The following is a 13,687-nucleotide window of genomic DNA, read 5'->3' on the forward strand; positions in this document are numbered from 1 at the left end:
TCTTGAAAATTTCCAAGTGTGACTTTTTCCTTACCAAGTTTACCAAGTGCTTGTGGGTGTTGATACTAAAATATCAGCATGCCCATTGACTGGACAAGCTCCATTTGTTTGCAATCAATATTACCCTATTTTAAGGTTTTATCCTGCCACCCGTCATGGTAGTATCTTAGCACTTTCCACATAAAAATCAGTTACAATAGCGAAGTCTCGAAGCGGTTACAATAGCGAAGTGGCTTTTATGGAGACTCTGACACTTCTCTTTCTGGGGTAACTTTGCTTGGTGTAGGGTTTTTTATTTTTTTTATTTTATATGTATTTTATTAACTTCCTCTCTTCTGTGCTGGTACGGGATTACTGCATAGAAGGTGGTGTTGGTGCTGCCGCTCTTATCCTGGGAAGGCTTCTAATGAGTTAACTGTCTTCCCTGATACATCTGTGCCCTACAGAGGTGAAAGTGAGGCTCCACAGGGCAAGCTCACAAATTTGGATAGAACCAAAATGGAACAATTGGTGAACTCTGTGAAAAACAATCTTAGGTAAGTTTGGTGATATGAAATTTTATTCCATTTTCTACCCCTGTCCCTGGGGCCTATAAACAATTGTTCATGTTCCTAAAGGATCCCTGAGGTTTGCACTGTTCTTATCGTTTGTCCTCCTTGCCCTTTATTAAGATGCCAGCCCCTTCTTTGCCTAGAGAGACAATGTGTGGCCCGCCTTGTCTCCAGAGGCTCAATGCTGTGCCTTGGCACCTTTGCTTGGTGCTGGCTCCTAGAGAAAGAGACAGACAGAGGGTGGCTAAGATCATTACACATCTCCCACAGGGCAGGGCAGAGCAGTGATTTCTAAGCCACCAGGCTAAGCAGATCTGTTTTTAACCATATAGGTCTTGGCTGTTCGGGTTTTTTGCTGAAGTACTGACTAATCATTTTGGGAGAGGCTTTAGCTTGTGCAGATGTTATTACTTTATGGATATTTTATTAAATCTAATCCCTTTTTATTATTCTCTGCCATCCCTGTGAAGTGAAATGAATGATCAATTAGAAGATATGCTGAAACACCTACAGTTTTTGAAAGAAAGATTCAGGTAAGTGGGGAGGTTCAGGCCTCCATGACAGTGAAAAATATTGTGATTCTTTCTTAAATATCTACTATACAAAAGAAGTCTTGAAAATTTCCAAGTGTGGTTTCTTCCTCACCAAGTTTACCGAGTGCTTGTGGGTGTTGATAGTAAAATATCCACATGCATAGTGACTGGACTAGCTCCATTTCTCCTGCTTGGCATCGCTCTCCATTAGTGGGGGTTGTGCAAACAGAATGCCTGCACAATGTTGTATGGTTCTTTCCACCTGTCCAGGGAGTGTTCAACGCTGGAGTATTGGGTTCAGAGACTGCCACCAACTTCAATTTGTCTTGAAAGGCAAATCTGACAGTGTGATGTAACACCACAGCCTTATTATGCCATGTGATTGGCATTTTGAAATCATGTCATGATGTGAAGAAAGATGATGGCTTTTATTTCCATTCCAAAGAATTTTCTAAATAAGTAATACCCCCTTTCACATGAGCAGGACAGAGGATAAAGCCACCCAGCCTGATAAAGTGAGGTGGTGAACTTGTATTTGGCAGGGACTGTGAGTGCAGTTGCTGTGGTAGCCTACACTGCTCTTTGGGATAGAGGAAAGAGAGAATCTTGTATACAGTGACCTCCTTACAGTTAATTAAGGGATGGCTTGGACAAGCTCCTAAAGGGAAGGGTGTCAGCTGGGATTCTGATGAGGGTGGAAAGTGGTGAACCGTGGGGCAGAGAAGAGAGGCTGTACCCTAGCAATGCAGTTCACAAGCATAAAATGTAAAAATGTATCCTCCTAAAAGATCAAGAATAGTCATTAGAAGTGTGTACTGTGTATTTTCGTTGCTATTCTGTAAACTGCCTTTTCACCAAGGGCCAGTCACTCTCCTCCTATCTGTCTAGTGCATCTGGCACTTTTGAACTTGTTGGGACACTATAAACACAATATTTCTAATAAAATTAATGAAGGTGAATTTATATGAGGGAGAGGGGTGTCATATCCTTCCTCAGTCATTAACTGAAGTGCAGGTGCATCTTGAATGTATAAACCTGAGCTGGAAATCTCTCCAGAACAATATTTGGCATTTCTGGTCTGAGAAAGAACCGGGAAACAGAGAAGCATCCATGAAAGTGAAAAATATCTTTGTAATGTTACAACCTATTTCATCCTTTTCCTTCTCGAAATGGGATTCTACAAAATAAAAAAAAAGTGTGTCATTAACAAAAAAAGAAAGCTGCTTTAAGCAAAATAGCTAGACAGATTTTTTTTCTGTAACTGAAATGGTTTTAGATTCAGTTTGAGTTTCGTTTGGTGAGTTCTTCCTTTATCTTACCCAGTTCATCCTGCCCCAGTGATTATTGCAATCATTACCCTATTTTAAGGTTTTATCCTGCCACCCGTCATGTTAGTATCTTAGCACTTTCCACGTAAAAATCAGTAGCAATAGCGAAGTCTCGAGTGGCTTTCATGGAGACTCTGGCACTTCTCTTGCTGGGGTAACTTTGCTTGGGGTAAGGTTTTTTATTTCATTTATATATGTTTTATTAACTTCCTCCTCTTTTCTGTGATGGTATGAAATTACTGGGTAGAAGGAGGTGTTGTTGCTGCCACTCTTATGCTGGGAAGGCCTCTAATGAGCTAATTGTCATCCCCAGTACATCTGTGCCCTACAGAGGAGAAAGTGAGGCTCCACAAGGCAAGCTCACAAATTTGGATGGAACCAAGATGGAACAATTCGTGAACTCTGTGGAAGACAAACTTAGGTAAGTTTCCTGATACGAAATTTTATTTCATTTTGTGCCCCTACCTTTGGGGCCGCCAAACAATTGTTCATGTTCCTTATGGATCCCTGAGGTTTGCTCCGTTCTTGTCATTTGTCCTCTTTGCCCTTTATTACGATGCCAGCCCCTTCTTTGCCTAAAGAGACAATGTGTGGCCCGCCTTGTCTCCAGAGGCTCAATGCTGTGCCTTGGCATCTTTGCTTGGTGCTGGCTCCTAGAGAAAGATACAGACAGAGGGTGGCTAAGATCATTACACATCTCCCACAGGGCAGGGCAGAGCAGTGATTTCTAAGCCACCAGGCTAAGCAGATCTGTTTTTAACCGTATAGGTCTTGGCTGTTTGGGTTTTTTGCTGACGTACTGACTAATCATTTTGGGAGGGACTTTAGCTTGTGCAGATGTTATTACTTTTATGGATATTTTATTAAATCTAATCCCTTTTTATTATTCTCTGCCATCCCTGTGAAGTGAAATGAATGATCAGTTAGAAGATATGCTGAAACACCTACAGTTTTTGAAAGAAAGATTCAGGTAAGTGGGGAGGTTCAGGCCTCCATGACAGTGAAATATATTGTGATTCCTTCTTAAATATCTACTATACAAAAGAAGTCTTGAAAATTTCCAAGTGAGGTTTTCTCTCACCAAGTTTACCGAGTGCTTGTGGGTGTTGGTAGTAAAATATCCACATGCCTAGTGACTGGACTAGCTCCATTTCTCCTGCTTGGCATCACTCTCCATCAGTGGGGGTTGTGCAAGTAGAATGCCTGCACGGTGTTCTATGGTTCTTTCCACCTGTCCAGGGAGTGTTCAACGCTGGAATATCCGGTCCAATGGCTGCCACCAACTTCAATTTGTCTTGTCAGGCAAATCTGACAGTGTGATGTAACACCACAGTCTTATTATGCCATGTGATTGGCATCTTGAAATCATGTCATGGTGTGAGGCACTGTGATTACGTTTATTTACATTCCAAATCATTTTCTAAATAAGTAATACCCCCCTTGCACATAAGCAGGAGAGAGGATAAAGCCACTCAGCCTGATACAGTAAGGGCAGGTAGTAAACTTGTATATGGCAGGGACTGTGAGTGCAGCTGCTGTGGTAGCCTACACTGCTCTTGGGGCTAGAGGGAAGAGAGAATGCTGTATACAGTGACCTCGTAATAGTTCCTGAAGTGGTGGTTTGGACAATTTTCTGAATAAGTAATACTCCCTTGCACATGAGCAGGACAGAAGATAAAGCCACCCAGCCTGATGCAGTAAGGGCAGGTAATAAACTTGTATCTGGCAGGCACTGTGAGTGCAGCTGCCGTGGTAGCCTACCAGAAAGAAATCTGCTTTAAGCAAAATAGCCAGACAGATTTTTTTCATAAGTGAAATGGTTTTAGATTCATTTTGAGTTTTGTGTGGTGAGTTCTTATTTTATATTGCCCAGGTCTTCCTGTCCCAGTGATTATTGCAATCATTAACCTATTTTAAGGTTTCATCCTGCCACCCGTCATGGTAGTATCTTAGCACTTTCCACATAAAAATCAGTTACAGTAGTGAAGTCTCGAATGGCTTTTATGGAGACTCTGACACTTCTCTTTCTGGGGTAACTTTGCTTGGTGTAGGGTTTTTTATTTTTTTTATTTTATATGTATTTTATTAACTTCCTCTCTTCTGTGCTGGTACGGGATTACTGCATAGAAGGTGGTGTTGGTGCTGCCGCTCTTATCCTGGGAAGGCTTCTAATGAGTTAACTGTCTTCCCTGATACATCTGTGCCCTACAGAGGTGAAAGTGAGGCTCCACAGGGCAAGCTCACAAATTTGGATAGAACCAAAATGGAACAATTGGTGAACTCTGTGAAAAACAATCTTAGGTAAGTTTGGTGATATGAAATTTTATTCCATTTTCTACCCCTGTCCCTGGGGCCTATAAACAATTGTTCATGTTCCTAAAGGATCCCTGAGGTTTGCACTGTTCTTATCGTTTGTCCTCCTTGCCCTTTATTAAGATGCCAGCCCCTTCTTTGCCTAGAGAGACAATGTGAGGCCTTCCTTGTCTCCAGAGGCTCAGTGTTGTGTCTTGGGGCCATTGCTTGGTGCTGAGTCCAAGACAAGGAGACGTAGGGTATGTCTACACTACGGGATTATTCTGATTTACAGAAACCAATATTTGGAAACAGATTGTATAAAGTTGAGTGCACGCAGCCACACTAAGCACAGTAATTTGGCGGTGTGCATCCATGTACTGAGGCTAGCGTCGATTTCTGGAGTGTTGCACTCTGGGTAGCTATCCCATAGTTCTCGCAGTCTCCCCCGCCCACTGGAATTCTGGGTTGAGATCACAATGCATGATGGAGCAAAACCAGTGTCATGGGTGGTTCTGGGTAAATGTCGTCACTCAATCCTTCCCCCGTGAAAGCAACGGCAGACAATCATTTCGTGCCCTTTTCCCCTGGATTGCCCTGGCAGACACCATAGGATGGCAACCATGGAGCCCGTTCAGACTTTTGTCACTGTCACAGTATGTGTACTGGATGCTGCTGACAGAGGCGGTACTGGAATGCTACACAGCAGCATTCACTTGTCTTTGCAAGTTAGCAGAGACAGTTACCAGTCATACTGTACCGTCGGCTGCTTTGCGAATTGGCAACGACGGTTACCAGTCATATTGTACCATCTGCTGCTGTCATGGGTGCTCCTGGCTGGTCTCGGTGAGGTCGGCCGGGGGCGCATGGACAAAAATGGGAATGACTCCCCAGGTCATTCCCTTCTTTACATTTGGTCTAAAGGTAGAATCAGTCCTGCCTAGAATATCAGACAAGTCTACTAAAGAACAAGAGAGGCAAACGGCCGCTCTGGGTCAGAGTCCCAGACATCCCGCAGAAATGATGAGCTGCATGCCATTCTAGGGGGTGCCCCTGCAACAACCCCACCCGTTACTTCCCTCCTCCCCCACCCATCCTGGGATACCATGGCAGTTATCCCCCCATTTGTGCGATGAAGTAATAAAGAATGCAGGAATAAGAAACTGACTTTACTGCATCTGCTATCAGAGATAAAAGGTCGGGGGAGGCAGCCTCCAGCTGCTATGATATTCCAGGCAGGACTGAATCTCCATTGGACAAAGCTTAAAGAAGGGAATGACAGGGAGTCATTCCCATTTTTGCCCAGGCGCCCCTGGCCGACCTCACCGAGGCCAGCCCGGAGCACTCACAGGATGATGATGACAGTTATCAGTCATATTGCACCATCTGCCATCGGGGAGGGGAGGGGAGGGGATGCTGCTGTTTAGCGCTGCAGCACCGCATCTGCCAGCAGCATCCAGTAGACATATGGTGACTTTGAAAAAAGGCAAGAAACGATTTTTTTGCCTTTTCTTTCAAGGGGCGGGGTGGCTGACGACATATACCCTGAACCACCCATGACAATGTTTTTCACCCTTCAGGCTTTGGGACCTCAGCCAAGAATGCAAATGATTTTTGGAGAGTGCGGGAACTGTGGGATAGATGGAGTCCTCAGTCCCCACTCCCTCCCTCCATGAATGTCCATTTGATTCTTTGGCTTTCCGTTACGCTTGTCTCAGCTCCTTAAGTTTCACGCAGCACTGTGTTCAGTCCCTGTTGTGGCCTCTCTCTATCCTAGCCTTGGAGATTTTTTCACATGCTGTGGCATTTCATCTATTGGAATGGAGTTCTGATAGAACAGATTCATCTCGCCATACAGAGATCAGCTTCAGTATCTCCCGTACGGTCCACACTGGAGCTCTTTTTGATTCTGGGACTGCATGGTCACGTGTGCTAATCGGTGCTCCATGCTGGGCAAACACGAAATGAAATTCAAAAGTTTGCGGGTCTTTTCATGTCTACCTGGCCAGTGCATCCAAGTTCAGATTGCTGTCCAGAGCGGTCACAATGGTGCACCGTGGGATAGCGCCTGGAGGCCAATACCGTCGAATTGTGGCCACACTAACCCTAATCTGAAATGGCAATACCGATTTCAGCGCTACTCCCCTCATCGGGGAGTATTACAGATACTGGTATTAAGAGCCCTTTATATCGATATAAAGGGCTTCATTGTGTGGACGGGTGCAGGGTTAATGCGGTTTAACGCGGCTAAATTCAATATAAACTCGTAGTGTAGACCAGGCCATAGAGAAGGTGGCTAAGATTATCATAGGTCTCCCACAAGCAGGTCAGAGCAGTGATCTTTAAGCCAACAGGCCAAGCAGATATGTTTTTAACCATATTAGTCTCTGCTGTTTCATTTTTTTGCTGAAGGGCTGACTAATAATTTTGTGAGGGGCTTTAGCTTTTTCAGATGTTGTTATTTTTATGGATATTTTATTAACTCTAATCCCTTTGTATTATTCTCTGCCCAACAGAAGTGAAATGAGCACTCTATATGAAGATATGGGGAAATACCTACAGTTTTTGAAAGAAAGACTCAGGTAACTGTGGAGGTTTAGACCTCCATGACAATGAAAAATAATGTGATTCCGTCTTAAATATCTACTGTACAAAAGAAGTCTTGAAAATTTCCAGTTTTGTTTTCTCCTCACCAAGTTTACAGAGTGCTTGTGGGTGTTAATAGTAAAATATCAACATGCCTATTGACTGGACTAGCTCCATTTCTCCTGCTTGGCATCTCTTGGGCTGTGCGAACAGAATGCCTGCACTCACAGTTGTTGTATGGTTCTTTCACACTGCTCTTGGGGCTAGAAGGAAGAGAGAATCCTGTATACGATGACCTCCTCACAGCTAATTAAGGAGTGGCTTTAGGGCCGGCGCAACCCATTGGGTGACCTAGGGGATCGCCTAAGGCACTAACATTTGGAGGGGCGGCAACCGCGGCAGCCGGATCTTCGGCCATTCCTGGTTGTCAGTGGTATTTTGGGGGTGGAATCTTCCATCACCTCTGTCGGGCGCGGGACCTTCTGCTGCCTAGGGCGGCAAAAAAGCTGGTGGCGCTCCTGGGTGGCTTGGACAAGCTCCTAAAGAGAAGGGTGTCAGCTGGGATTCTGGTGAGGGTGTAAAGGGGTGAACTGTGTGGGGAGAGAAAAGAGGCCATACCCTAGCAACGCAGTTCACAACATAAAATGCCAAAATGAATCCTCTGAATATATCAAGGATAGTGATGAGCAAATTTCAAACAGGTTGATTCCAAGAAATACAGAAAATTTAAGATGTTTTTGGAGCCTTATCTGAACCCCGGATAACTGTGAGAACAGGTTTTGGTTTGAGATTTCCTGCAACTTCTGTGCCTGGTCAGGATGGCATTAGAATGACAGCCGCCTCTCTCCATGGCATTTTGGAGCTTCCAATCCCAGCTAGAAAAAGGAAATACAGAGGCAGCCAGGATAAGGGAAATAGCTAATCAATCTTTTTCAAACCTGAAAGGTTTTTCTTTGAATTTTATCAACTGGCAAGTTGGTTGATGTGCGACAAAGGTTCAGCTTTTTAACAGAAAGTGATCCATGATACAGAGATTGGAGCTAGATCCAAATTTCCCCCCAAATTCAGACCAATTTGGACAGGGGCATCATCAATGGCAGAGTAAATTTTTGTGGGGCCCTGGGCCAGAGCAAGTAGGAACTCCCCACCTCTTCCTCCTGCAGTCCCCTGCCTTTCCTGCTGCTAGGGAAATTCAGGCTTCCCCCGCTCCCCCACAGGAGCCCTGGGCAGGCGGAGCAGGTCAGGGCATGGGTGTGCCCCTTTTTGCAGGACCCCCCAATTGGCCAGAGCCCCTGGGCGCAGGCCTCCTTTCCCCAGTGGCTAATCTGCCACTGAGCACCATTTAGAGGGAGCTTGGGGGGCTCCTCCCCCAGAGTTTCATACAGTAGGTTTCTTGTTCCCTGGAGGAGCTCTTAACTGCAGCACAGCATGTGTGTGGAATGTGAGTTCTACAGAGGAGAGGGGCTGCTCCTAGCTTGTGCCTCTTAGGCAGGGAGTCGGTATTTTGTTTACAGAGGCAGGAATTAAGATAAGAAAGGGATGGTGATTAAATCAAGGATCTGGAAGTCATTAATGAGCCTGTAAAACAGGAATCCCTCTGTAGGGGGCAGGAGGTGTTGAAGAGAGAATCCAGGAGACATAGAAGAAATACAGTGAAGCCCTCAGAGCCAAGTTTACATTCAGAAAAGAGGGAGATTTCAGGGGTGTAGGTTAAAAGAAGGGGTCAAACCCCAGGGAAGGGATAGCAGTGGTGCAGAGAAGTTTTCACTCTACCTGTGGTACTTTTGTAACCCCATCACCATAGTATCTGAGCACCTCTCAATGTCTAACCTAGTTCTCCTCGCAGCCTCTCGTGAGGTAGAGCAGTGCTGTTATACCCATTGTACAGATGAGGCACTGAGGTCTTGTTTACACTACTTTGGTCAGCAAAAGTTATGCCGCTGTAATTAAAATCGCTGTTGCATGTCCACACCAGCTCCTTATGTCAGCATCCACACTAGCAACTCTTGCATCGACACAGAGAGCAGTGCACTATGGGTAACTATCCCACTGTGCAGCTGGCCGCAGGGTGCTTTGGGAAGGGTTTGCAATGCCTCATGGAGCAGGTACAGTGTCATGTGATGCAGGTTTCTCAATCCCATTATTCCAGGGGCATCCTAGTAGATTGTCAGCTGCTTTTCAACTGACATATATGAGGAGAGGGAGCTGTGAGTGGTGTGTCTGGGATGAGGGAGACAGCAGGCTGACCAACCTATCCTGAGGCAGGTGGAGGGGGACACCCCCCCATGCCAGCCCCTGGCTCAGCACAGCAGTCTTTCCCCCACCCCACCCTTCTGGCAGAAGCAGCCCACTCTGCCTGCCTGCCTATGGTTCTGTGATTCCCTCCAAGCTCTCCCACAGTGTCCTCAGCCCGGGAGCAGCATCCTGAGCAGCTCTCTGTGCTGAGGAATGTCAAAGCAGCACAGCAGTCTCCCTTCCCTACCCCACCTTCCCTGCAACAGCAGTCTGCCTGCAGCTGTGTTCCTACTGGAGGGCAGAACAGGAGCATTCCCTGTTAATGATTTGCTCTTTGGTCCCCAAACAGAGCAGCACGCTCAGCTCTCAGATACTCCCCAGAGCTTTGAAAGGGCAGGAGTGCAAGCCTGCAGGGCAGCAGAGATCAAAACAGTGAGCAGAGCAGTAACAGCAGGCATTGTTGGATACTGGTGGAAGCCAGTTATGTCGACAAAACAAACAGCAGTGTCTATACTGACCTTTGTCACTTTAACTTTGCCACAAAAAGCTTTATGCCTCTCGTTGAGGTGATTTTATTTTGTCGGCAAAACAGTAGAGTTTTGCTGCCAAAAGTAGCATTGTAGTGTGTATCCCTCCCTTGTTTTGTCAGCAAAAGGCAGCTTTTGCTGACAAAACTTTGTAGTGTAGACAAGGCCTTAGGCATGGAGAGACTAAAGCCAGATTTTCAAAGGTATTTAAGGAACCTAGTGGGAATTTCAAAAGCACCTAAAAGGTTAGATGTCTAGCTGCATCTTTGGGTGCCTTAAAAACCTTAGAAACTCTGTCCCTTAGGAACTGGCCTAAGATCATACAGGAAGTCCATAGGGGGAGTAGAACCTAGGTCTTTCAGGGCTAACTCCCTATCTAGCAAACCAGCCTCTTTCTCTGTTGAATGCTATAAAAATGAAGACTCTGATAGATGGGCGCAACACCAAGGCAGCCAGTTCTCTGAGACTCTAGGAAAAGGTCCCAGGTGCTTGGGAAGGATGTCATGGTTGACAGCATGAAAAGCAGCACAGGGGTCAGAAAAGATAAAGAAAGAAAGAGAGAGAGATAAGAGGAGATCACTTAACTCCCACGGGATGGCAGGTTGTGCCCCATGCTGGGTTATAGAGCAATGGCTGCTGTGCAATTTTACATTTTAACAGAAACCCATTTTATTTTGTCACTTTTTGTTCTGAGTTCAAGAAAAGGAAGGAAGGAGAAAGTGTCATATGAATATCAGGTGTGTTTTTGTCTCAAATTCTTAGGGTTTCATGTATCCAGGCTAATTCCAGAACTAAGAACAGAAATTGCATCCACAGAGTCCATAAAGTCGATGATTATTGTCATGATTTTTATTATTCACTGGGCACCATCTGTGTGCTCAGCACTGTTCAGAAAATGCCAGAAAATTTAGTCCCTGAGTCAATGTGTATAAAATGTGTAGCCCTGGTCAAGATGGCTCAGATATGTGTAAGCTGGGGAATGGTCCTGCTATTGTGGGGAACTTTCCTGGCTTCTGCACTACCCCGGTGAAGTGGGCTGGTGAAAGGATCTGAGTCCTCGCTCCCACTTTCTTTACCCAGAGGCCTCCCTGCCCTTGAGGACTCCCCTTCCACTCTCCTGTCTGGCAGAGTCCTCATAACTCCAACAAGGCTGGCCCCAGGATTCCCGGGGGCTCAACCCCCAGCCCTGCTGTGGTCACCTAGGACAGGGGCTAGGGTGTCCCCACTCCGGGGTACTCTCTTTGCACTGCGCACCTGTGGTAATCTAGCCGTCCAGTCCCAGACCTGGACTTTAGTGTCCACCAGTCTGGTCCTGTCCCAAACCTGGACTTTTGCGTCCAAAGTTTGGGGGCTTACCTGAAACTCCCCCAAGCTCACTACCAGCTTGGATATTCTCGCTGCCACCAAGATCAGCGAATTAATCTATGGGCTGTCCCCCCTTTCCTCCCTCTGGTGTCCCCAAACCCTCCCTTGGTGGGACACCCAGATTCCCATCCCTTGGATGCTAAAAGCAGGGAAAATAACCCCTTCCCCTCCTTCTCAGGCTGTGCCTCGCGTACCTGTGTTGACCCAAGAAAACCAGCTTTTCTGCTTCCCTAGGACAATGGAGATGCAAAATACCACACAAGCTGGACTCTGCCACCCCCTTGCTCCAGGAACAGGAAGAAACTGTAACCACCAGGAACAGAGAGAATTTCTTCGTCTCTTTCCCCGTAGTCTGCTCTTTCCTGGACCCAAATAGGAAAAACCCACAGCCTGGCTTTCCCTTTGCCTCCGGAGAGGAAGAACTTTCACAGTTTAACAAGAAAACTTTATAGAAAAAAGGAAAGAAAATATTAAAACAATCCAATCTTGCATTAAGAAACCAATACAGATCTTGGCTTATAAGAAAATAATAAAGAAAACAGTCTGATTTAAAAGTTAAGCCACATTAAACCAGCACAACAATTAACATAACAGGTAAATACACCCCAAAGACCATCATAGCTGAATACTTGCCGGTTCCTGGGTACTTACAGATGTTTAGAAGAAGTATTTAGGAGAGAATTAGAAGAAGCTTGTTCCTCATAGCTAAGAAAACTAACAACAAAGACCCAGATACAAATCCGCCCTAAGACTTAAACAATCCAGTTCTTGATTGGTCCTTCTGGTCAGGTGTATTTCGGTTACACCTTTTTCAAGGTAAAAGAAACTTAACCCTTACCTACCTATTCCATTTATGACAGCACCTCCCTGACCCATGATACATCATAACATTAAAGCAAATACAAGTTATTTAATTAACCAATTAATTAAAAAAGTATAAAGAAAAAATGGAAAGATTAAAGGAAAACACATACCCTGTCTATGGCAGAGAACATTAACAACAGTCTCTCTGGAATGTCAGAGAAGTTTCACCATCATGTTCCTTGTAGGTCCAGGCCTCCTCCTTCCGGCCCATGCTGTTCTGGCACGGGACGCTGCGGGTTGGACACTTCGCTCTGGCGGTGGCCACACACTCTCAGGCTCTGGGTGGCAGGACCCTTCTCCCCAGTGTCACCCCTGCTCTGTCAGGGTTACAATCCCTTCCAAGTTGGCCATGCAGAGCCTCTTTGGCTCAGGCGTCTCCCTGCGCTTGGCCACTGACAGGGTCCCCTCGCTCTCCATCCACCTGCTTCACCGCACCCAGCTCCGACTGCGCCAGCCCCAGCCCACTCTGCCTCAGCACGGCTGCTGCTGCTGCTCTGCCTTCAGCCCCCTGGGCTGCTTCTCTGGCCTCTCTGGCTCCAGTTGCTACAGCTCTGCTCCCAGGGCAGGTCTGCTCTGCAGCCTGCTTCTGTGACTCTCTCTTAGCTCTCACCTGCTTCCTGGGCTGCTTGTCTGGCCCCTCTGGCTCGGTGGCTGCAGCTCTCCTCCCAGGGCAGGTCTGCTCTCTCTGGGCTGTGCTCTGGCTTTTTGGGCTGCAGCTCTGCTCCCAGCAGCTTAGCTTGGGCCCCTGCTCTCTCCTTAGCTTGGCCCCACTCCATCTGACTCAGACAATTCCAGCTCACAGGGAGGACGGGACCCCACCCACCACCTCCTGACTCCTTGATTAGCCTGCCCGCCCTGTCAATCAGGCTGATTTGGAGCATTGGCCTCTCCACATTAATCCTGGAGACTGTCAGTCTCAGGCTCCTGATTTCCTATTGACCCCTCCCTTTTTAGTGCTGGGAGCTAGCAACCAAACACTCCCACTGAATGTTAGTAAGGGGGCAACAGTCCCCTTACATATGTAAGCAGGAAGTGTGCAGTTATGGAGCACATGTTAATATCTATGAGTGGAGGCGCTGATGGCAATAGACGTTTTATTGGATTAAGGACTAACAGATTTGACCCTCCAACTTTCTTTCAACAGGAAGAGCTTCCCAGAGCTCCTGTGCCTGTTTATTTTCCTTTCCTGCCTGCAGTGGCCCTCATATACTTCAGAAGTCTCCATTTTTTTTCTCAACTTTAAAATGTGGAATTTTCTTGGTGTTTGGTTTTAAATGTTCTCCTGTGAGAAATGCAACTCAATCACTGTAGTATTGTGTTTAAGAGCCTTCTGGAAACTTACTAGCCTTTAAACAGAAGTGAAAGCAGTGTTGCCAACTCTCATGATTTTGTTGTGAGTCTCATGA

At 46.1% G+C, this 13,687-nt stretch overlaps 1 protein-coding gene across 2 annotated transcripts in view; it reads left to right on the top strand.

Moving 5' to 3' along the window:
• Positions 1-13,687, top strand: part of LOC116838140 (uncharacterized) — a 42,151-nt gene that overhangs the window by 11,580 nt on the left and 16,884 nt on the right. Inside the window, exons 7-12 of one of the 2 annotated variants that reach the window (XM_075067717.1) lie at positions 447-536; positions 1,022-1,084; positions 2,726-2,833; positions 3,320-3,382; positions 4,624-4,713; positions 7,221-7,286. In XM_075067717.1, coding sequence (XP_074923818.1) covers positions 447-536; positions 1,022-1,084; positions 2,726-2,833; positions 3,320-3,382; positions 4,624-4,713; positions 7,221-7,286 — 480 coding nt within the window. The remainder of the gene's footprint in view (positions 1-446; positions 537-1,021; positions 1,085-2,725; positions 2,834-3,319; positions 3,383-4,623; positions 4,714-7,220; positions 7,287-13,687) is intronic. The other variant, XM_075067718.1, reaches the window with a different exon arrangement.

The sequence above is a fragment of the Chelonoidis abingdonii genome, chromosome 1 (genome assembly GCF_003597395.2).
Source record: "Chelonoidis abingdonii isolate Lonesome George chromosome 1, CheloAbing_2.0, whole genome shotgun sequence".
Taxonomy (NCBI): Eukaryota; Metazoa; Chordata; order Testudines; family Testudinidae; genus Chelonoidis; species Chelonoidis abingdonii.